Raw genomic sequence first — 25070 nt, forward strand, 5'->3', positions numbered from 1 at the left:
GGTCACTACCTCTGGGTCGGTACACTTGCGCTGCTCGATTACAGGTAACGGTAAACATTGTCTCATCAGACCACAACACTGACAACCACTGCTCCTCACCCCAGGTAAAGTGCTTGTTAGCAAAGGCAAGCCTATGATGTCTCTGGTTACGTGTAAGAAGAGGCTTTCTCACAGGCCTGTGGCTTGAGTAACCAAGTTCATGGACTCTTCGAGAAATCATGCGCACTGAGACCTCACTAAACACATCCGGGTTGCTCTCCTTAACCAGCCCCATCCCAACCGATTTTCCACCACTGACTCCCCCCAATCCCAACCAGTTTTGGAAGAAAAATTATTTTGCTCAAACCCTCGCTTTTGGTGAGAAACATCGAAAATTCATAGATAAATAGCTCACCTGAGGTTTAAAATACCCGATACAGGTAGCACTACTCCTTACCTTACTGGGTTTTCTATCAGGCTGGCTCCAAAGAAAATGAGTTCTCTGGGAGGGTAGCTATTCCACACCACTCATAAACAGTATTTATTTATTTATTTAGTATGAATTTATATGTAGTACGAGAGTATATTGGTTTTCAAACAGTAATATAGGCAATATAAGCATTGTTTCACTCACTAACACAACATACCTGACCTTTTTTGGCGACATTACCTGATCATCATTTCTGACTGTTTCATCCTCTAATGCTACGTAAACTTTGTCCTCCACATTGTCATCGATTGGGGAATCACTCTGGCCCTGAATGTCTTTATTGGCCAGGTCACTGGTAACAGGTGAATTGCTGAGACAGTGCTTGTAGGGGGGGGGGGTCATGCAGGGTAAGACATTGTCCCTGCCTGGCATCTTGCAGAGGAAGGCGTCCCATGTATACGTACATACCAAAAGTCACACGCGAAAATTGAAAATTGTGCAAATTAGGGACCTTGCAATTGAGTGATGTACTGATGGGTCTAGCTGTGACAAAACATTGCGAAGTACTCATACATTGATGGGACGCCGTGGGTTAATTCTCCTTGCAGTCACATGAGGATTAGACTCCACTGCACATTTTAGCACATTACCAGACATCAGGGAAGTTTTCCTGGGCCTACCAGACCGTGGTTTCTTTGTAAGAATGTCACCACTGTCTTGCACTCTGTAGTGGGCAAAGCACTTCTGCACTGTCGACTGAGCCACACCAACCAGATCACTAATTTCCTTTGTGGGATGGCCTGCCTCCATTAGAGCAATTATCTGTGATATTATTTCATTTGACAATTCACGGGTACGAGCCATATTAAAGTACCAAAAGCCAAAACACTGCAGTTCACTAGGTCAAAAATGGCGCAACAAGAGAGGGAGGAGCGGCAGGGTTCCTCCCTCTCTCGAACCCGACAGGCAACTGAGGTGCCAGTCAATCACAACGCAGTACTGCCTCAGGCTGCCGTGACGTAATGTTAGCGCCCAAAACTTCGGGCTAGATATCTTCACCCAAAAAAACAACCATTCTTTTTTTGCCAAAAGTTTGTGGCGCCTTGACACAGGCGCCCAATACTTGTGACGAGTACTGTACAGTGCTCGTCAGAAGTATGGAGTGCCCTGCGTCCCTCCTGAGAAACAAACCTTTCAACATTGAAAAAACATAAAAATAATGCATTTTATTTACCTATAGTGCTTTGTAGGGTAGCCTTTACGTTTCTTCACGGACCTGAGACGTCTTGGAAGTGAAAGGGCGAGGCTCCTGAGGTGCTGGAGCGGTATTTTGTCCCAGGAGTCACGAATGGCGGCTTCCAGCTTAGGCAGAGAGCTCACGTCCTTCCCTTGGAGACTCTTCTTTACGAGGTACCAGAGGTTTTCAATCGGGTTGAGGTCTGGGCTATTTCCTGGCCAGTCTGTCATGAATGATACCTCGCAGTCACGAAGCCAATTGGTGACCGATTTGGCCTTGTGAGCAGGTGCACCATCCTGCTGAAACACTCGTGCACCTGTTAGCTCGAAGGAGTCTGGTAAATGATCACACAGAAGCTCCAGGTAAACATCCTGATTCACTCTGAGGTTCTTGGGAAGTACAACAAGCTTCCCCAAACCCTTCCCTGAGAAACAACCCCATACCATGAGTGAATCAGGATGTTTAACTGTGCTTTCTACATACCGTGGGTCAAGTGGGTCACTACCTTTTCGTGCTCCTCTGTTACAGGTAACACTAAACGTTGCCTCATCAGACCACAACACTGACAACCATTGCTCCTCACCCCAGTTTAGATATTTATTAGCAAAGGCAAGCCTACGAATTATCTGGCTGCTAGAGAGAAGAGGCTTTTTCACAGGCCTGTGACTTGTGTAACCAAGCTCATGCACCCTACGAGACACTGTTCTCACTGACACCTCACCAAACACTTCTGGGTTGCTCTCCTTAATTTTCCTTGCACTCACATGAGGATTAAACTCCACTGCACGTTTTAAAACATTAACAGACCTTGGGGAAGTTTTCCTAGGCCTACCAGACCTCGGTTTCTTTGTGGGAACTTCACCACTGTTTTCCTCCCGAAACCGCGCACACCAACGACGCACTGTCGATCGTGCCACACCAACCAATTCACTAATTTCCTTTGTCTGGTGGCCTGCCTCCTTTAGAGCAATGATCTGGGATATGATTTCACTCGATAGTTCACGGGTAGGTGCCATAACAAAGTTTTAAAGGCCAAAACACTGTGGGACACTCGGTAAAAAATGGCGCAATTTGAGAGGGACACTCGGCGGAGTTCCTCTCTCTCAGGCAGCCCGTGGGCAACTGAGGCGGGAACCAACCAGCGTGTCGGAAGGCCTCAGGCTACCGTGACGTCATGCTCGGAGCTCAAACTTGTGGCTCAATTCTTACCCCCAAAAATGGGTGATTCTTTTTGGGCCATAAGTATTGCGCGCCCGGCGGACAACGCTGAATACTTCTGACGAGTACTGTACACAATCTTTCCCTCACTCAAATATGCACACATATGTACATACATGCAAATGTGTACTCAAGATATAAGGAAAGCCCCAGGAATAGATGGAATCTCTAATTGGGTACTGAGGGAATACAGAAAATATCTGGCGGATAAGATTCACAGTTTAATTGTGTGTTCTCTGGAAGAAGGGAATGTGCCTCAAGAATGGAAGAGGCAAAATGTGGTACCAATTTATAAGAGAGGAAGCAGGGAAGAACCCCTGAATTATAGGCCAGTGTCCCTAACCGGCATGGTCGCAAAATTGTGCGAGAAAATTCTGAAAGATGGATGGATAAAAAACCTGGAAGAGATGAAAATTCTGGCTGATAGTCAGTTTGGATTCAGAAGTGGAATGTCATGTGTTTCCAAACTTCTGCTCAAGAACGATTGACGTGCTTCAGGAGAGAGATGACTGGGTGGATTGTGTGTACAGTGATCCCTCCAATATCCAATGTAATACAGCCAAAGGCATCTCCAGATAGTGATCCTGTCTGGATATTGGGCCCCAGCCTCCTGGACTTGTACTTATGGACCCTAACTCAGAAAATCACCTATGCAACTCCCTCTGGACATGCATAGCACCTATTTAAGACCCAAATCACACCAATAAGGGACATAAGAGACTGAAATAAATGCAAAAGAACCATAAAATGTGGTTTTAGAGGTAGGTTTATACAATATTAAACAGTCTGGGTACTTACAACAAGTCCCTGGCTCCTGGACTGGTAGTTATGGACCCTAACCTAGCCTAACTCAGAAAAACACCTCCCTACCGCACATGCATAGCACCTAAGACACTATTCACACCAATAAGGGACATAAAAGAGTGAAATGAGGTGTTAGAGGTACCGTAAAACGCCATAACTTCGGACATTTTTTATGTGTTTTAATGAATAACTCCTTGTAGAATGGTGCAATTTTATTCCTGTTGGTGTCATGTGGTAGCCAGGGAGAGTACCTGCTAAATCCATATATTTAAAAAAATTAGCCAAGCTAAACTTGTGCTTTTTTTTTTTCATTTTCAAGTGTCCGAAGTTAGGAACAAATTTTCTAACTTCGGACAGCTCTTCCAAACTTCGGACATCCATGTATTTTCCCTTTAAACATGAGAATGGTTAATGGGATCTATCTCTGGACACACTGGCCAAACTTCGGACACTTGAGAAGTTTTTAAAAAATGTAAAAAAAAATATTGGGCAATCGTGACCAGAGTTATACATATATATAGAGAAATATCCCAAAATATCTTCTTTTTGGAGCTCGTAATTTCATATCACATTAAATTGCATCATATCACATTGTAGTGAGGTATTCTGGCCGTAAATAGAACTAAGAACTATTCACGAACTTTTTGAGATGAAAAAATAAAATAAAAATGCATTGCATATACCCAAAACTGTAAGAGGAACTGTCCTCATTTTCCTAAACAAAACTTCACTTAATTATCAAGTATCTACCTCATTGACTCAACAAATGCATACCAAAATAACATAATATGATGTTGAACATTTCTTACAGGTTCTAAAGACACACACACACACACACACACACACACACACACTGTCACTGCTGTCATCAACCATTGGGTATACAAATGTGTGAGGTGTACCCTGAACGTGTTTGAGAAACCTGACATGTATTTCTGGTTTTACCTTAACAATGATAGCAATATAATGCCTATATCTGTCTTTGGTATCAAAGGGAACCCTCACAACTACCCAATCTGAGGGAACAACTTTATCCCCAATAATCTGGGTAGAGGTGACTGTCAGGGGAGATGCTTGTGCTTCATGGTTGGGTGCAGATGTGGAAGTGGAAGGCTGTGCTGCTATCTCTGCTGTATCCTCTTGTGGCTGCAGTGGCTGGGGTTGTGGATCATCAACTTCACACTCTTCATGCTGGCTCTCTGTTTCATTTTGTAGTGCCCTTGTAGTAATACTCATGCCCGGTGACACATTCAACCTTTTCTTTCGCCTTGGTTTCGCTATAGCTGGACTTGAGCTTGCCTGACTGGTTCCATGCCTCATGTCCTTCAACAATTCCAACACTGAGTTGTCTAAGGCAGTACTGGTAGATGGTCCTGGTGTACCAGTATCAGCTGTATCTTGGATTGAATCTTCTGGAAGTCTTGAGATGGATTTCTGTGGATCAAGAGGATAAATGCCGCACTTCCTAAACCCACTACGTAGGTTGTCAGCAATGGTCCCTTTAACTTTATCCACCAGTTCGGTCAGTAGTGCTGGGAAGCAGTCTTTAGGTAATGAAGCACTCAGCCTACCAACAGTAGTTTTCTTGAAGTTCTCGAGGATCTTACGCCAGTGCACTTTTAGAGGCCGGAACACAGCAACATCAAGAGGTTGTGTCAAGTGCGTGGAGTTAGGTGGTAAGAGAAGAAAGGAGATATTATGTTTCTCACATGGCTCAATAACACTGGGTGATACATGGCTTGCCAAGTTGTCTCCTATAATGACAACTCTACCTGTCTTGCGTTTAGCATAGGGGAGGATAATTTTGTGGAACCAGTCATCGAATGAACACGAGTCGAACCATCCACTGGGGGACCTACCCTATTGTACAGTGTTCCAGGAGGGCCCCCTTCAGTCCATGTATCGTAAAGATGGATAGCTTTATACACCACATATTGAGGGAGTAACACACCAAATGCAGTTCCAGAGAACATAATAGATACTGAGGATTTTGTTGAGTTCATGATTCTCTCTGGATATTTAGTGCCCCGCCTCACTATGACTTTCTTTTTACCTGGATCATCAGTAAGATTGGTCTCATCAAAATTTATTATGTTCTCTGGAGGCACACCTTCTAGTGATTTTTTCAGGTTACTGTAGAACTCGGCTAGCATGGCTCTTGTCACTCTGGCTCTGTCAGTCTTTATATTCTGGGACAATCGTCTACTAAGGGTTTGTTTGTGGCGCTTGAAGAAGGAATGGGCCCATTTAACACCAGGTACATTGTTGCTGAATCGTGACACAACAACCCCTCGTTTGTCTAAATATGCTTTCATTAACATCCTCAAGTCCAAATTGTCCAGTGGGAATCCCCATTCTGCCAATGTGAGGATTCTCTGACACACCAGTAACTCTTCATCATGGCTCAGTGAAGTATTACGTCCCACTTGTTTGCAATGTTTTTGTATCAGGTAATCATGTAATGTGCTCTTTTTTAATTTATATTTTTCAGCTGCTTTGCGCACACTCATGTTCTTGTTATTTATGTCATCTTTAGCCTTTTCCAGGGCACTTTTGGACACTTTACTTGTGTAGGCTCTTTTCCTCTTTATAGGAGATTTCGCTGTTTTAGCCATGTTTTTCTGTTTATATAATTAGCATCACTTTACCATTAATATTATTGTCTGTCCGAAGTTTGGACTTTATTTGGCTCAAATAATTTGTCTGTCCGAAGTTAGGAATTTTTTCTGCAAAATAAAGAAGTATTCATTAAAGCAGGCATAGCAAGATTATCCATGCATATATTTTGAAACAGTTTACTTCCCAGTACTTACAGCACTTTTCTACATATAATCGTACTGTTCACTTTTTTACAATTGAAACTGTTTGTTCTGTGTGAACAAAGTTTTGCAGGGTAAGAAAATTCAGTTATTTTTTCCAATGGATTCACGAATTTTTTTCACCCACACATATTCAAGCTAGTTTAACAGGATTAATACATAATAGTCTTAGAGGATTACCCTACCTACCCACATCATTATTTTTTGCAAATATCGCACTCTCTTCCAAGAAACTTGAATTATTACATTTTTTTGCGAAATGTCCGAAGTTTGGACGCCGTCCGAAGTTATGGCGTTTTACGGTACGTATGGAAAATATAGTACAGTACAATATGAAACATTCTGGGTACTTACAGCCATCTCGATGAATAACCCGCCTTCTCTCAGACTCTGACAGTAAGGATTTCCTGAAGCACTTGCAGTACACTGTTCATGAAGTCTTGCACAGAACTTAGTCATTTGCACTCAGAATTCCATTCTCTTAACACTGCGCACTCTTGTCTTACTTGCGCTCTATTGTACCTTAATGAAATCAGTGTTGCACTCTGCACTTTAAGTCTTTCCACTCATAAAACCATTTTCTAAACAAGACACACTCTAGTTAATTTACGTTACATTGACAGTCCATTAAATCTTTGTCTTTTCACTCAGAACTCAAATTCCTTAACACTATGCACTGTTTTTTTCACTGCACAACACTGTAAATTCCCGTGTGGTCTAGTGGAGAAGTTCTTGGTGTCTAATCACTGTCAGAGTCTGAGAGTAGCACATGCAGGTGACCTAGGGGTGCGTCAATGGGTAGTGGTGATGGTGTACCCACTGCAGACAACTCTGAAGAGAGGCGCTAACTCACGTCTAGTGGTGATTCCACCGTGCCCGAAGTGCTGGGCTCTGGCTTGGAGCATGAGGGCCTGTCTTGGGGAGACAATGGAGTGGAGTCAGGGCTGGGCACAGCGGGGGTCACGGGCCTGAAAAAGCTGTCAATCGTTGATTGACGCAAGGAACGACGATTTTGACGATTAATGATGCGCTGCCTGAAAGCGCACACTTTCTCCACAAGTCCCAAGGGCCCCGTCTCCCTGTCGCAGTCCAGGTGCTCCAGGTAGTCAAGAACGAACTCTAGGTGTTCCCGGAGTGCGCTCAGCTTGAGGATGGCAGGAGTAGTGTCATGCTGGGAGGAGTCTGCATCATCGTCGCCGTCCTCGTCAGAATCTTCAAGCTGGGTACTGACACCTGCAACTGAAGATGCGATCTCGATATCAGACATGGTCTGATACCCAGGATCACCCTCATCGTCATCCAACCACTCACGCACTTCGTCCACATCAACATCGTCCCCATGCGCACGTAGACATGCATGGAAGTCATCCACGTCAAAACCTAGGAAATCGTGCTCCACATCCGTTCCGAGAAGCAGATGAGACCAACCATTTTCTAAAGTCTTGACAGGGATTTCCTTCCATGCACTGGCCCAGTTGTAGATGGCAGACTTGATGTTGTAGCAGCGAAGGTTTTCCAAAGTCCGCTGGCCCCGCGTGTCCCGTCCCTCCCTGCGCTCGTCCTTGTCCTCGAGAACAACCATCACCTCATCCAGGAACTTCCGGCAGTACAGCCTCTTCGTTGCCACGATCACTCCTTGGTCCATTGGTTGGATGAAAGCAGTAGTATTAGGTGGCAGAAACATGCACCTAGTCCACCCATTCTCAGCCACCAACTCCTTGTTGCACGGGTGGGCAGGTGCATTGTCGAGGAGAAGGAGGGCCTTTACCTGGTCACGTGGGATTCCCAGTTTCTCCGTCTGGTAATGGATGACCTCCTTGACGAAATGGCGGTGGAACCAGTCTTTGAAGATCTGGGCTGTGAACCATGCCTTCAAGGAATGGTACCAGACGATAGGAAGGACATCCATCACCCCACGAAGACACTGAGGCTGCTTTGCACGGCCAACAATAACGGGCTTGAGCCGGTGCATGGCATAACACAAAGCAGATATCCGTTGCCTGGAGAGCTTGCAGCCAGGTACACGCTTTTCCGTCTCCTCGGCTAGAGTGTTCGTAGGCAATGAGTGATAGAATAAGCCAGTTTCGTCAGCGTTGTAGACTTGACCGAGAGTTAGGCCCTCCCTGCCGATCAAGCGCTTCACCTTGTGCCGAAACTCCTCTACTCCATCCTCGTTGGCGTCCAAAGATTCGCCATGAGACTTACGGTTGGTAAGACCACGTCGTAACTTGAACTCGAAGAGCCAACCTTCGAATGCCTTGAAGTCTAGGGCGTCGTGAAGCCTTGCAAACTTCTCAGCAGCAGCCTTCAGCTCCGTGCCACGCACCATCACGAGATGGAGGGATGGGGTGGAGAGGTATATGAGAGAGGGGGGTGTGAGTTGGGAACAGGGCAGTGAAATGGCTGGGGACAGGGCGACTTGGAGGCGATTTGTTTGTGGTCACCCCAAACGGGATTGAGGCATCTGGCAATAGACAGATAGATAGAAATCAGGAACATTACAGACAGTAACACCGAGCCCTGTGGGACTCCACTTGTTACTTCCCTCCATCCAGATATCCTGTCTTTTATTACTGTCCTCATTTGCCTGTCTCTCAGGAAGTCTCTCATCCACTCCAAGAGGTTCCCCTTCAGTCCTCCTATGTGTTCCAATTTCCACATTAGTCACTTGTGGGGTAGCTTGTCAAAGGCTTTCTCCAGGCTAAATACACACAATCCACCCAACTATCTCTTCTAGCACGTCAATTGCTCTTGGGTAGCAGCTCAACAACACATGATCTTCCACTTCTGAATCCAAACTGACTTTCAGCCAAAATGTCCATCTCCTCCAACGGCCATGCCACGTTGAGTACATCGCTTCCCGTTCGATCAGCGAAGTTAAGCAACGTTGGGTCTGGTTAGTACTTGGATGGGTGACCGCCTGGGAACACCAGATGCTGTTGGCATCCCTACATCAAGTGGGGTTGGTGGAGGATTAGTGCCCCTCCCTGTAAAACAATTAACTCTAAGCCCTTGGCCACCCTGTCTGCGATACATGGCATCTGGCAATGAATGAATGAATGAAAAAAATGTTTTTCAAGATTCTTTTGCATAATTTTGTGACCAAGCTGGTGCGTGCGTGTGTGCGTGTCACTGTGTATGTATACAGTCGTGGCTCACTACATGATGATAAGGCATCATGTGAAAACCCACTGCATCATGATTCATCACTAAGGCTGATATAACAGTTCAGTGGGGATAGGGAGGGGACCTATGACTACAGAACCCATTAAAAAAAAAAAAAAATCTACCATCCACCCGAAATACTGTACTGGTATGTCCTTGGCCAGTATGAGTCATCATCAAGGGTCTGCACCCGAAGTTGGCGGACAGCTGGAGGGCCTGGACTATCATTCCATGCCCTCAGGAGGTGAACAGAGATGGGGAAACCAAAACTGTAAGGCCATGGGAGCACAATGCGGTGATGCCGAGAGAAAGCGATGCAGTGATGCTGAGGGAGAGCGATGTGGTGAGGGCAAAGGAGAGTGTAGCAGCAAGGCTGAGGGAGTACATGAAGGTAAGGCTGAGGGAGAGCATGAGGGTGAGGCTGAGGGAGTGCATGAAGGTGAGGCTAAGGAAGAGCATGAAGGTGAGGCTGAGGGAAGGCATGGAGGTGAGGCCGAGGGAAAGCGTGATGGTGTAACGAAGGGGGAACATGGAAGTGTGCCCAGTGGTGATGAAGACAAGACAGATATGATGGAGGTAGGTGAGGCTGGACACTGCAATTGCACACCACTCATTGACAGCCTTGACTCTTCCTTGGTGTTGGTGGTATGGGGGGAAGGAGGTATTGGTGGTCTGCTATGCTGTCTTTTTCTTAGTTGTGATGAGTTACCTGTACAGCTTCAAGTGTTGCTCCATGCCTTAGGTCGACGTGTCACTCCTTGCAGGGTTAGGGTCCTTGTCCTAAAAGTACAGTATGAAACTGCCTCGTCCATCTTTACAAGGCAGTCCTTCAAGGACTCATGTCAAAAACATGAATGGGCTCATCCTCCTTCTTGTCCTTGCCACCTTCTTGTGCCTCCACCACCTATTTCTTTAGGTCAATGAGCTCCTCTGCTGACAGCTGCTCGATGTGGCTAAACATCTTTATTGACCTTCTCAAATCCCATCTCATGTGAGGGGTCGAGGATTTCACAACAGATGTTCTCCACCACCTGGAACCCTGTGAAAGGGTGCATACATTCTGCCCATACTTTTTGCTGGACGGCATTCAGTGTGTGTGTGACTGATCCTCCTTCCATGCTGCCATGATGTTGATGGCATGTTTGATACAATTCTTCCAGACCTGCTGCACTGTATCACTCACCTCAGAGTCACTCATCCTCACCATTTGCTCCACTGTGCGGCAGAAGTAGTGGGCACTGAATGTGGCAATGATGCCCTGGTCCATTGGGTGATGCAACAACACTGTGTTGGGGGGCAGCCAGACCACTTTGATATTATCCCAACAGTTCTCCATGCCTTCAGGGTGGCTTGGGGCATTATCAACCAACAGATGAAAACAGTTGCCTAGACTGCTCCAGCTGGGTTGGTAACACAGGAGGGGGGATATGTATCCTGCCATATAAGAGCAGCAGAGTTAAGTCAGGCATGCCCAGGAGTTACTTTTCCAAATAACTCCAAGGTCCTTCTTCATGTACCCTGCCAGTGCACAGGGGTTCTCCCAATGATACAAGAGGAGGGTTTTGAGCTTCAGGTACCCCTCTGCACCCACACCAAGGAGGTGGGTGGAGCAGTCCATGGCAGCCTCAAACCCTGGCACACACCATTCTTCCTTGTTTATCTTAGTCTTCCGGGAGATACGTTTCCAAAACAGGTCTGTTTTATCAAAGTTGATGACCTGTTTTGGAGAGTATTCCCATTCTTCTATAGATCTAGGACAACTGGCTGCAGACATAGGCAATAAGACAAGTCCCCACAGCCAACTCACTGCAATATAGAACACATTTTTTGTTGTTGATAAAACTGTGTTTGATAAAACAAATATGCCAAAATTTCTTAATGAAGTATTGTACTTTATTGGAGTAAAAAAATACAGGATACAAATAGAAAAATCTATGAACAGTTACGGGCAATTCCCTTAAGGTATTCAACAAAATTTTTACTGTCAGTTACTGATAATTGCTTTAATTCTTCTCTCTGTTTCTCTGTGTTTCTTCAACTTGACAGGTGGATTATACCGTGCAATCAGCTGCTTGTAATATAATCTCTTTCTTGCTGAACTTTTTTCAAGCCATCAATGAAGTTTCAAACCGTAGGATGTTGCATTCCAGGTTCATTTTGTAGTCTTCAGTGCGCAGCTTCTGCGTGACTGTCCTGTCTTTGTCATTCAAGTAGCCTTAATAAACATTCCACATTTCCTGAGGAAAAAGTGGAGGATATCTGCCATTATCCCTTCTGCTCCTTCTGCCAACATGGTTGTCCTCAAACCAGTCAAGAAGTACTTGAAGTTCATCTGGAAGCTCATCAGCAAGATTTTCAATTGCTGCAGTCATATGTTCGATTGGAAGAAATGCACGTGCACTGATCATTTTGGCTTTCAAAGCAAAATCTGCATCATTATTATAATGTCTAGAAAGTCCAAAGGATGTCAGTCTCTTGTACACATTCTGAGTAAGATGAAAAAAGCATCCCCTAATTTCAGCATTTGAAAAATGCTCCTGGAGACTTTTAAAATTTGCTACCTCAAAATTGCAATAGACTGCTTCAGGATGACATTTAGGCTGAACTTCCAGAGCCATACTAAGTACATAATTGGTCACAGGTGAAGTGTAATTTGTTTGGAAGTAGGGCATACAGAACTGGATGAATACCACCATGCATTTCTGCAAGGATGACACAGACTCTGGAAAAAAGGGAAGATGTAATTTTGAACATTCCATCAACAAAGAGCTTTTTGGATTCCTTCAGTAAAGTTGTATTTCTCTGCATTCCGAATATAATAATTCTGCATGACGCATCACCACTGTTGCCAAGAAGAAAATTTTCTGATTCATAGGTCTGAAAAATACCATCAATTACCTGTATCAGGTCTTCTAAGTTAGCAGGACTGGCAGGATATGCTGTGGGCTCATTCCTTTTCCTTCGCACAAGTTTTCACAGAGCTCCTTGAGTGGGCATGACCCTTTAACATACTGTACATCTGTCAAAATATCTAAACATTCACAGATAACTTTATTTGTTTTTTTCCACCATTTCAGCAGCCCAGGATTTTAATATCGTAATAGTTTCCTCTTTTCCCACTCAAGCTGCGTCAGCAGGATCTGAATGAACGCTGATATATCTGACTATTTCTCCATCCTTTACATGAATTCATGCTTTGCACTGCCTCCTTCTTTCACATATCCAAAACTGTGATTTGATCTGCATCACTTGAAAACTTAGCTTTTCCTTGCTGTGAGAGAATTGCTGATGCCATTTTCAACGGGGTTTGAAAAAGAAAATAATTCTCGGTTAAACCTCCCTTTGTAGTGTAATAAGAGTTGCCACATAGCATAATGATTAAGAGCTGCTTCATATGCTGGTTCACATCAAACATTTGAGTCAGATGACTGAGATTGCCTGAATCAACTTCCCCTGGATCAGTCATCAAGAGATTAACGTCTTATGAACCCAACCATAGAACGTTAAGGGGTTATATTAAAATGTGGCTGCTGTGGCCAGTTGGCTGTGGCGGATAACCCGCAGCGAGTTGGTGTGTTGCCAGGTGGCTGCGGCCAGTTGACTCATTCCCCTCCTTCTTCTGTGACTGCCTTCAGCTTCACGGGAAGGACTCAGCTGACACGTGGTTAGCTTGAAAAAAACAGCCACTTTTCTTCCTTCTTGTACCCTTTCAAGCACTTCATCATCCAATCTTCCATCCTTACTCATCACACTACACAAGTACTTAAATGAATTCACATTTTCCATTTTCTCATCATCCAACCTCACTGTATATTCAGTGTACATTCAGTGACTTCATTTCTCTCGCAGACCATAACTTTACTCTTCCCTACATTCATCTTTAGATTCCATTTCTTACACACTCCTCCAAACTCATTCTCCAAGCCTTGCAGCTCCCCTTCATCTTCACTTAACAATACAGTATGATCTGCAAACAACAATACAAGAAGTTTCCAAACACTGCCCTCTCTCATTAGGGCCACTCCAACATCCACTGCTCTACTTTGTATCTCTTTTGTAACCTCATCCATATACAGATTAAACAACCATGGAGACATGACAAATCCCTGTCTTGATTCAGCATTCAGACAGAAAAATTCACTCAGTTCACTATCCACACATACTGCAGCCTTAGCACCCTCATACATACTCTTCACGGCATTCAGCAACTTCCCATTTACCCCATATAGTCTTAATATTTTCCACATTCCTTGCATATCCACTCTGTTATATGCTTTCTCCAAATCCATGAAGGATGCATACAACTTCTTTCCCTTCTCTAGAAACTTCCATTAAAGACCCAAGGATGAATATCTGAGCTACACAACTTATTTCCTTCCTAAAATCTACCTGTACTTCTCCAACTAATTCCTCTGTTATTTCCTTAACCTATTCCATGTCGTGTCTGTATATATATGGACAAACCAACAGTGTGAAAATTGCTGAGTCCATATAAATACAGACTAATTCGAAGTACCCTAAATTGCTGTGTCCATGTATACACAGGCAAGGTCTTTCTCACATTTGCGTGAAATTGAGTCTGCCCTTGGTGTGTGACAGAAAATGGGATGACAGACACCCCTCCTCCCCTCCCATGCCTTATACCAATACCTTAAAGAAAAAACTTAAAAAAATAAAAAATAAAGGTGAAAATATGTAAAATTAGCACGGAATCCCAACTTCCCATTATCACAGTTTCGACTGTGGCCGCATTACATTCACCAGGTTGCATTTTCTTGCTACACATACTCCACGCATCCACCTACACTACATCAAAATGGACTATCTATCCACATCAGCCGCTGACGGTATCTGAGAGTAGCCATCTGACGCAAATCTGCGTGATGCCGTGATGCCAAAGATATTGTGCTTACTCAGAACTTCCAATCAAAGTTGGAAGACTTTCAAGTGATGAACTAACTGACAGTGATGTGTACATAGTGTATATAATGAATGTAATATAAGTAAATGTAAGCAAATAGAAGTAAATCAAAATCAGGTAATGTATGGAAAATAATGCAAGAAATGTATGATTTACCATAACTAATGTGACTGTGCAGCATGAGTATTTATTGTGCCTTATGCAAGTGTTTATAGCACCTTATACCAATATAATATTTTAAAAAAATGAATGTGAAAATATGTGAAACTGGAACAGAACCCCAACTTCCCATCATCATAGTTTTGATTGTGGCCACATTATGTAAACCGGGTTGCATTTTCACATTACAAGTAGTATCTGCATCCACCCATTCCACACCATATTGGACTATCTATCCAAATCAGCCACTGGCAGTATCTGAAAGTAGCCATCTGACACAAATCTAGGCATGCTGGACCAAAACACCTGTTTTCGGCCAGAAAACAGCTGAAATGAGCACTTGTACTATCACTACGCGTATTCTGACCATTTTTCATGTCATTCATGGGGAAAAGAAAAAGTTGAAAATGGCAAGCATTGTGGGTCACACAACTTCCCAAACCCTCAGCATTGGGGGCCAAAAAGCTGACAAAGGCCCCGGCATGGAACGGGTTAACTCTGTTAAGAAGTATCACAAACTTTGCCTATCACACTAAGAAGACAAATGCCGCTGTAATTACTACATACTTCTTTTTCCCCATTTCCTTGGTACAGGGGAATTATTATACCTGACTTCCAATCTTCCAGGAGTCTGCCTTCCTCCCAGACCAATCTGCACGTCTTTCATATCCATTCTACTACTATCTCTCCCCCATGCTTCAGCATTTCACCACACAATCCACCAATTCCTGGGGCTTTCCCCATTTTGCCTTTCTTCATTGTTTCCACATATTCCATCCAACTGATTTCTTCCTCGCTTCTCACCATTTTCCTTCTCCCAGCCATTCCCCAGCCACTTATACTCGCACTTGTCAATCTCTGCATGTTTTCCCCGACATACTGCAGACAAAATCAGCATTTTTTCACAACCTACCTCTAATACCATTACATCTCTGATACACCCACATATCATAAACACTGCACAAGATGGAGTTACTTCCCATACCCTTGTCACATGGCCACACTCCCTCTGCTCTGACAGTACCACCACAAGCCCTAGACATCAACAATTTTGTTTTATCCTCATTTATTCTCAAACCCTTCTGTCCCATTCCATCTCTTCATTTCCCAAATCATTCCTTCACCTCCCTTTCATTCTCTGCAATCAACACCATCATTGGAATACATAATTTCCCATGGGAGTCCATTTCTGAAGTCATGTGAGAGAGCTTAAGCACCATGACAAACAATAAGGGGCTCAAGACTGACCACTGATGCATGCAATGATTCAAGGAAAATTCATCACTCAAATCTTCATTCACAGAGGAGGAGGCTGTACCACCAGCCAGTCAGGGCGGTACTCCCATGGGGAATGCGAATGCTGGTGATAGGGAGAGCTGGAGCCCCTGTTTCACTAGCTACCTAACCATCCCCCTTTGCTGACCTTTTCAGTGACACTGACATGGACAGTAGACCAGCATACTCTCCCAAACACTTCCTCTGTCTCATACACTGCACCACATGCGCTTTACGTATCACACACATATCCCACCCCACTATGTCACGGGTTGATGCCAGCAAGGGCATGCGGCCAGAAAACTTTGTCACCACTACCTAGTGACTGACCGTTTGAGGGGAGACATGATGAGGGTTCTGTCAGTATAGATTGTGGAGCCAGGGAGAGATGAAGCTTGAACCTGTGCTACAGGGTACAGAACACTGCAGTTCCCAGATGGCTGCATCTGCCCAACAGATAGGGGCCTGAACCTGGAAGTAGCACCTAAGGAGGTTGCCCTATCAATGGGTGTATAACGGCGGGGCAGTTACAGTGCCAAGGCGTGCTTGGAGGGTGCCCCTGTAGCTGTCCTGGCAGGGTGCCGCGAGGCCACTATCACAGCCACTGGTCAAGGATGGTGGGCTAGGGGTCCAAAATCCAGTGCCTGGGCCTGGGACTGTGCAGTGAGTGGGGCCTGTGGCATGTCTCTACTGATTATGACCAAGTTAAAGAATGTAATTTAAAGCAAGTCAGAGGATATTAAACCACCCAGGGGTATCAGAGTGGCTTCATGGAATGTGGGAGTTTGAGGGGCAGAGTTGGGGAAGTGGTTGAGGTAATGAGTAGGAGGTGAGTGGATGTGGGATGTGTGCAAGAAGTCTGGTATAGGGGTGGATCAGCCTGAAAGACTGCTGGGAGGAATTGTTATTATAAGTTGTTCTGGCAGGATAGGAGAGATGGATATGGGGGTGTGGGTTTGTTTGGTGAGGGAGAAATGGGTGGGATATGTTATGAATCTTATGAGAGTAAGTGACAGGATAATAGCAGTGAAAATTTTGTTCAGTGGGATGATGTTTGCAATCATATTAGAACATGCTCCACAGGCAGGCTTGGATGAGGTAGAGAAGGGCAGATTTTGGAATGACTTAACACGTGTAGTAAATGGTACAGGGGATGATGAGATTGTAGTATTAGGGGGGATTTAAATGGTCATGTAGGTGAAGCAGCTCAAGGATATGAAGGAATACATGGAGGATGTGCACATGGTACAAGAAATAAGGAAGGGGAAAGGATACTCGAGCTTGGGGAGACAATGAACATGACTGTGTGCAACACACATTTTAGGAAAAGAGCAAGAAGGTTGACTACATACAAGTCTGGGGAAAACAGTAGCCAGATAAACTATTTCCTGGTCAGGAGGGCTGATAGGAGGTTAGTGAGGGATGTTAAAGTTATACGGAGTGAGATGTGTGCAGCAACACAAGTTATTGATATGTGACATGATGCTTAAGGAGCAGGTGATGAAAAAGAGGACCTATGCACTTAGGAGGAAAATATGGAAGCTGGAAAACCAAGCAGTATGGGACGCCTTCTACAGTGAGATGAGGAGAGTGGTGGCTGAACAGGGAGATGTGGACAGAAGTGTTAATGAACAGTACAGAGTCCTCAAGAACAATCTCTTGAGAGTTACTGATTCAGTATGTGGATGGACAAGAGGCCCACCAAGACATAAAGTGACTTGGTGGTGAGATGAGGGTGCAGAAGCTGCAGTTAAGGAGAAAAGAAGGCTTTTCCGGGAATGGAAGAAGGATAGTAACAAAGAGGAATACTTTGCTACCAAGCGTGGGGCTAGAAAGGAGGTTTACAGGGCAAAGTTTGAGTCACTGACTCTTTTACTTGATAACTTAAAGCATGTGAAAGGGAAGAATATGATATTTAAGGTGGTAAAACAGATGAAGAGAGAGAATAGGAATATCATAGGTGAGCAGTATGTGAAGAATGATGAAGGAAGGTTAGTGGTAAGCAGTGGGGATATTAATGACGCATGGAGAGGGCATTACAGCCGGTTGTTGAATGAGGAGTTTGACTGGGACTGAGAAGGTTTGGAGCCAGCAGATCCAGTGTCTGGCACTTGGACTTTGATTGACACTGCAACTGTGAGCGGGGCAATAGGCAGGATGCAGGTGGGGAAGGCGGCACGTGTGTCTTGGTTGACTGCTGAAATGTTGAAAGCCTCAGATGTAGGAGTGAGTTTAGCAACTGACCTGATAAATACGATTATATATGAGTGTGTTGTCTCAGATGACTGGCTGAGAAGTGTAATTGTAAATGTGTACATGGGGAAGGGTGATGCCCTGGAAAGAGGAAATTGTAGAGGCATAAAGCTTTTAGACCAGATAATGAAAGTAAAGGAGAGAGTTCTAGAAGGTATGATTAAAAAAAGAATGAATACTGATGAGATACAGTTTGGGTTTATACCAGGCATTAACCACTGATGCCATATTCACTGTTCGACAGCTTCAGGAAAAATATATGGGATAGAAAAGGGAACTGTATTTTGTTTTTGTTGATTTGGAGAAGGTCTTCGACAGAGTCCCTAGAGAGGTGGTGAAGTAGGCAATGAGAAAGCTCGGGATGGAGAAGTGGGCGGTTAAGGTCGTTATGGCCATGTATGTGGGTGCCCACGCCCAGGTAAGGGTGAATGGAGATTTAAGTGATGAGTTTTCCGTGAATGTTGGTATGCATCAAGGGTCAGTCTCGAGCCCCTTGCTGTTTATCATGGTACTGGAAGCCCTCTCACGTGACTTCAGATATGAACTCCCATGGGAAATGTTGTATGCTGATGATTTGGTGTAGGTTGCTGAAAATGAAAGGGAGGCAGAGGAAAGATTTAGGAAGCGGAGAGATGCTATGAGGCACAAGGGTTTCAGAATACATGCAGATAAAACAAAAGTGACGGTAACTAGGGCTGGGGGTGGTACTGTCAAAGAAGAGGGAGAGTGGTCATGTGCGATTTGTCACAAGGGTGTGGGAAGTAATTCCATCTTGTGCAATGTCTGTGATAGGTGGGTGCATAAGAGACATAGTGGTATTAGAAGCAGACTGCCAGATAATGCTGATCTCATGCGTGCAGTGTGTCGGGAAGAGTGTATGGATATTGCCAGGCATGAAAGGATTGAACTTGCTGGTGAGTCTCTTGAGTGTGTGGAAGAGTTTTATTATTTGGAAGACATGTTATATGTTGGAGGTGGAGCAGGAGCTAGCTCTGTGGCTAGAGTAAGGAGTGGTTGAAAGAAGTTTAGAGAGAAGTTGCCTCTCCTCACATTGGGAGGGCTCTCCCTCTGTGCTAAGGGATCTTTGTAAGTGGCATGTGTTAGGAGTGTAATGCTGTATGGTAGTGAGTCCTGGCCAGTAAAGGAAGAGGATATCTGCAGGCTCAAACATATAAAAATGGCAATAATTTCGTGAATGTGCAGTGCATCCTTGAGTGCAAGGCCTAGGGGGGCTAGGTTTATGATGGAAGAGTTGAGAGGTAGGATGGGACTGGAGTGTATTGGTGTTGTGATGAGGAAAGGTAGATTGAGATGGTCTGGGCATGTGGAGAGGAAGGGGATAATAAATGGGTGCAGAAAGTGAGAAGTAATAATGTTGGGGGTCACGTAACGAGAGGCAGACTGAAAAAGACCTGGGATGAGGTCACTGAGTGTGACCTCAGGGTTAAGGGACTAAATAGGGAAGCTGCCAAAGATTGAGGAGCATGGAGAGCCGCCATTGGGTGACCAAGGCCGATGCACATAGGCATGTTGGAGCCTTCAAAAATGAAAACGAAAATGAACTTTCACCTTGGTGCGAGAACCCACAAAAATAGCCATAAACATTCTAACAAGCCATTCCTTGATCCCAAGTTTTGTACAATGTAAATGATGTCTGAGTGATTAAGTGGTCATTTTCACTATATTCCTGATAGGGTGTAATGATCAGCACCATGTCAACTTACCAACTCTGATTAAGGTGATACCATTGTTGAGTATATGAGCTCCCGGAATAAGGATGAGATCAGGGTTTTTGACACGAGATAAATTGATATACAGGCCCCCAGCTTCTATAATGCGACGACCATGGTCTGTGGACACAAAGATGGGTGGTTAAACTCGCCCCAAAAATAATACAATACATAATCATCATCATCACAATCCAATTTTCCACCGATATGTATAGTGGGTTGGATCCAAGAGAAGAATATGGTGTCCGAGTGTGCCAAAGGCAGAAATTAAAATGGTGTATGACTGAATAGTGATGCTGAAAGTGAGATATCAAAATGTCTTGACTGATGAATAGGGTAATTTGGGTGTGGTAAAGGATGTTTATGCTTATATTCAGAGACAAATCACCATGGTAGCATTTGTGGGCCTCTTCACCTGACTAGAAATGTCCATATGTCATGATCTCGAGCCATTTCCCTGCCTAGTTCCGAGCCCAGGGGTCTCTATGCAGGACTTCATCCCATGTCTTCCTTGCTCCGCCATTAAGGACTCTTCCCTCCTTAAATACTAAGACTCCTCAACCAGAAATCCTACTCCCTCCTTTCAACATGCCCAAACCATGTCAACCTTACAGTCCCTGCCACCTCTCTGATACAGAATGTGTGAATCAGATATTTTTAGCACATAAGCTGGTGAAGGAAAAATCAGAAAAATTGCAAGATGTATTAATGGTGTTTGTGAAGGCAGCACTGCTATGTCTTTCTCTGTCTGGCCACAAGTTAGTGTGCCTCCTCACCCTCTGTCCTGCCTTCCTTTGCTTGGACTGATTATGTGTGATGAAGGAATGCAGTGCTCTAGTAGTGTTTGGTGACAGACGATTCGACAACCAGTGAGGTGGTGTGATGAGGATGGAGGTGGTGACAAGGTCTGGTAAGCACTTTTGACTGTTTTGGTGGGAAGAGAAGTCATTTGAGGGTTGTCCTCACCACTTGGAGAAATTGCTACACCCCCAGGGAGAGGAACCTGGTGATGGAATATTGGTAGGGTATGTCATGAGGATGGTTACTAGCACACCAATTTCCAATAATCCCAGCAAGCATACTGCTGCTGCTGCTGCTGTTGTTGCTTAACCCCAGTCAAGCCTAACCCAGCAGACCCATCAACAACAGCCTCATGGTACTGTCCCATAGGTTCCCTATACTGTCAATCCTATGTCTGTCTTTATGTGGTTTATGTTGTGCAGTGCTCCACAATCTGGCCTACGTTGAATGGGCCTATTCTAGAAATGGAGAACATGTCATCTGTGATTCCACCCAACACAGATCTAAACTAGTAACTCAGAAGGGTTGAGTGACATCCTGATCTAACCCTTGCTTCATGAACTCTACCAGCTCTATTTGAGAATACAGTACTTCTGATGGGTGGACACCAGGAGGGGGGACGTAGTAAAGTGATTTGATTGAAGTTTTGTACTGCCCTGCACATGAAACAAGTACAGTAAAAGTCTTCTAATAAGGCCACCAATAAGTACAGGTAGGTCCTGTTATATGACCACTTGATATACGAAAAACCGATGACACTATCTATCTATATATCTATAGCCCGACGCCCTAATCCCGCAAAAGGTGGCTGCAGACAAAATGCCTCCAAGTCGCTCAGTCACCCACCATTTGACTACCCTCTCCCAAACACACACACCCCTCCCTCATATACCTCTCAACTCCATCCCTCCACCTCATCCTCGGTCTACCTCTCCCTCTCCCTCCCTCCACCTCACCTATATACACCCTCTTAGTCAGTCTTTCATTCTCCATTCTCTCCACATGTCCAAACCACCTCAGTGAATTTCTCCTATCTTCTCAACCACATCCACATCCACCCCACAACGTTCCTTCACTTCTTCATTCGTCAACCTGTCCCTCCATGTCACTCCACATGCTCCTCTCAAGTAACTCATTTTCACTGCTCTCACTTTTGACTTGTTCCCCTCTTGCAAGGTCCACACCTCGCTTCCATACGTCAGGGTAGGGATCACAATACTATCATACAGTGACTTCTTAACTTCCATACGCACCTCCCTATTTCTCATCACTGCTTTCAGTGAACCAACAACCTTTCTTCCCTGCTGTATCCTTTCATGCACTTCATCCCCCAAAGTTCCATCCTTACTCATCACACTACATAAGTACTTGAATGCACTCACATTCTCCATATCCTCACCATCTAACCTCACTGTACATTCTGTGACTTCATTCCTCTCAAACACAATAACTTTACTTTTGTTTACATTAACTTTCAGCTTCCTCCTCCTACACACTGTCCCAAATTCATTCACCAAACCTTGCAACTCCCATTCATCTTCACTCAACAATACTGTATCATCAGCAAACAGCAACACCGGAATCTTCCAAATCTCACCCTCATTCATTACAGCTACCCCCACATTCACTGCCCTACCTTGTACCTCCTTTACAAACCCATCCATGTATATATTAAACAGCCATGGAGACATCACACAACCCTGTTTCAGTCCCACATTGAGATCAAAGAACTCACTCAGCTCACCATCCACTCGCACCATAGCCCTAGCTCCTTCGTACATACTCTTCACAGCACTCAACAATTTCCCCTCCACTCCATATATTCTTAATACCTTCCACATACCTTGCCTATCTATTCTGTCATAAGCTTTCTCCAAGTCCAAGAAGGCAGCATACACTTTCTTTCCCTTCTCTAGATACTTCTCCACTAAACATCTTCGAACAAATATCTGATCTACACACCCTTTTCCCTTCCTAAATCCCCCTTGTTCTTCTCCAACTAGCTCCTCTGTCATATGCCTAACCCTATCAATGAGTATTCTACCATATATTTTACCAGTCACACTAAGAAGGCAAATACCCCCATGGTTACCACATACTTCTCTCTCCCTTTTTCCTTTGTATAAAGGAACAATTATACCTAATTTCCAGTTCTCTGGAACCCTTCCTTCTTCCCGAGCCAATCTACACAACTTCCATATCCACTCCACAACGATCTCACCCCCATACTTCAGCATTTCACCACACACTAAATCAATTCCTGGGGCCTTTTCCAACTTGATCTTCATTGCTTCCACTACTTCCGCCCTACTGATCTCTTCCCCCCTCCTCTCATCTCTTCTTCTCCCAGCCATTCCCCAACCACTTATACTCGCACTGCTGTCGCTCTCTACATTCAACAAATCCTCAAAGTGCTCCTTCCACCTCCTCAGTTTCTCTCTCTTCTCCACCAACAATCTATTATTCCTATCTTTCACTCCCCTACTATTTCCCCTTTCACACTGCCTTACTTTCTTTACCTCCTTCCAAAACAATTCCTTACTCTCCCTCCATTTCACACTCAGATTCCTCCCAAACTCTTCATCCACTTTCTTCTTACTCTCCTTCACCAGTCTCTTCACCTCCCTTCTCCTGCTCACATATACCTCTCTCTTATCTTCTCCCCTACCTCTACTCGCTAACCATTCACTATATGCCTCCTTCTTTTGTTCCACAGCTCGTTTCACCTCATCATTCCACCATGCTGTCCCTTGCACACCCTTGCATCTCCTCCTCACTCCACAAACCACCTCACACGCTGCGCCTATCTCTTCCGTGAATATCTTACGTCTTCCACCCCTTCCATCTGTTCTAGCTCATACCTTCCATCCTGGGTAAATTAGGGGCTATTTTCAATATACAATCTCAAAAATCCAATGATATGACATTCAGCCTGGGGCGAGGTGTGAGGATTTTAAACGAGTCATCCCAGCAAATGCAGTCACCACCGTTTTCTCTCAACTTCAGAGAGAAACAGTGAGACTGCTCAGCTGCAGCGTTGCCAGACATGCGATAATTATCGCAAAATGCGATATTTTGGCACACTCTGCAATATGCGATAGCATGCATGCAATAATGCGATAACTTTCATTCATCCATCCATCCATCATCCAATCCTACATTGCCCCAAGAGGAGTGTAGGAGCCTGGGGCTAGGCAGTTGGTCTCTACATTTAAGATGAAAGTGACCAGCCTCACTCATCCCTGAGTGGCATTACATGAGCAATCAACCCCAACCACCCCCTGGATATAAACCTTCTCTGGCTCAATCCAACAGGAGTGCAATAATTACCCACTAAACCACCAGGTGCCAAAATTTGGTTATGTGGTTACCACCCAGCGTAGTAAATGGTTTCCTGGTGTACCGGAAACCATTTGGCTTGTCATTCAGTGTAGAGTCACCCACAGGCAGAAGGAAAAGGAAAGAATGAAGGAGAGAAAGACAGAAGAGGGAGTGTAAAGTCACCCGTAGGCAGAAGGACAAGGAAAGAATGAAGGATAGAAAGAAAGAAGAGGATGGAGGGAAAGAAGGATGGAAGAGAGGAAAGAGCAGACACCCGAGAGCAGCAATACATCGAGTGAGTGGATGGTGAGTGCCTCCACCTACCACTGATACTTTCATAATCTGAAAAATAAATCGGGGATTGCAAAATTAACAAGTCTACTGTAAGACTAGTACAACAGTAGGATTTAGTAACTCTTATGATAACCAGTATTAACAATTAAACAAATTCAATAATGCTAATTAATCACTTCACACATAAATATATTAATTCCACAGTAATTACCGATTTATGTGAAGAAATGCCTTTGTTTATGAGCAGGACAATTTTGTTCAAAATGTGATAATTTTAAAGAGCCGGGTACGATAATATGGGTTTGGGAATCTGGCAACGCTGCTCAGCTGGCAAGTCGTCAGGCCAGCTTCCCACCTTCAACACAACATTACCACCTATAGATGAGTGTCATGCATGTTTTATATGTTTAATTAATGTGCAGTCATGTTATTTGCATAGTATTTGCTCTGTCAGGTTGCTTTCTCTACAGTTCAGTAATACAGTTATGTTTGTTGCATTTGGTATCATATATTTTAGTTTGAAAACTTACCTTTGGTGGGGTCCTTGAATCCAACCAATATTTTACCATTAGTTACGTGCTTCATTGCACAAGAATTCATTATACAATTACGCCAAGTGGAACCTAACTGCTCATATCTTCAGGACCTCCCTGTAATCCCTTTA

At 44.3% G+C, this 25070-nt stretch overlaps 1 protein-coding gene and 1 non-coding gene across 4 annotated transcripts in view; one reads left to right on the top strand and one right to left on the bottom strand.

Annotated features, from left to right (window-relative positions):
- TyrRS-m (Tyrosine--tRNA ligase, mitochondrial) overlaps positions 1 to 25070 on the bottom strand; it is an 817527-nt gene that overhangs the window by 30207 nt on the left and 762250 nt on the right. For all 3 annotated transcript variants that reach the window (XM_080273695.1, XM_080273696.1, XM_080273694.1), the window contains one exon: positions 19985 to 20110. In XM_080273695.1, the coding sequence (XP_080129821.1) occupies positions 19985 to 20110 (126 nt within the window). The remainder of the gene's footprint in view (positions 1 to 19984; positions 20111 to 25070) is intronic.
- Positions 9314 to 9432, top strand: LOC145401546 (5S ribosomal RNA). Its single transcript, XR_013897635.1, has one exon. It is a non-coding gene; the product is annotated as a 5S ribosomal RNA (ribosomal RNA).

The sequence above is a fragment of the Coenobita brevimanus genome, chromosome 55, assembly GCF_032717465.1.
Source record: "Coenobita brevimanus isolate Jiangsu-jjx chromosome 55, ASM3271746v2, whole genome shotgun sequence".
NCBI classification, from domain to species: domain Eukaryota; kingdom Metazoa; phylum Arthropoda; class Malacostraca; order Decapoda; family Coenobitidae; genus Coenobita; species Coenobita brevimanus.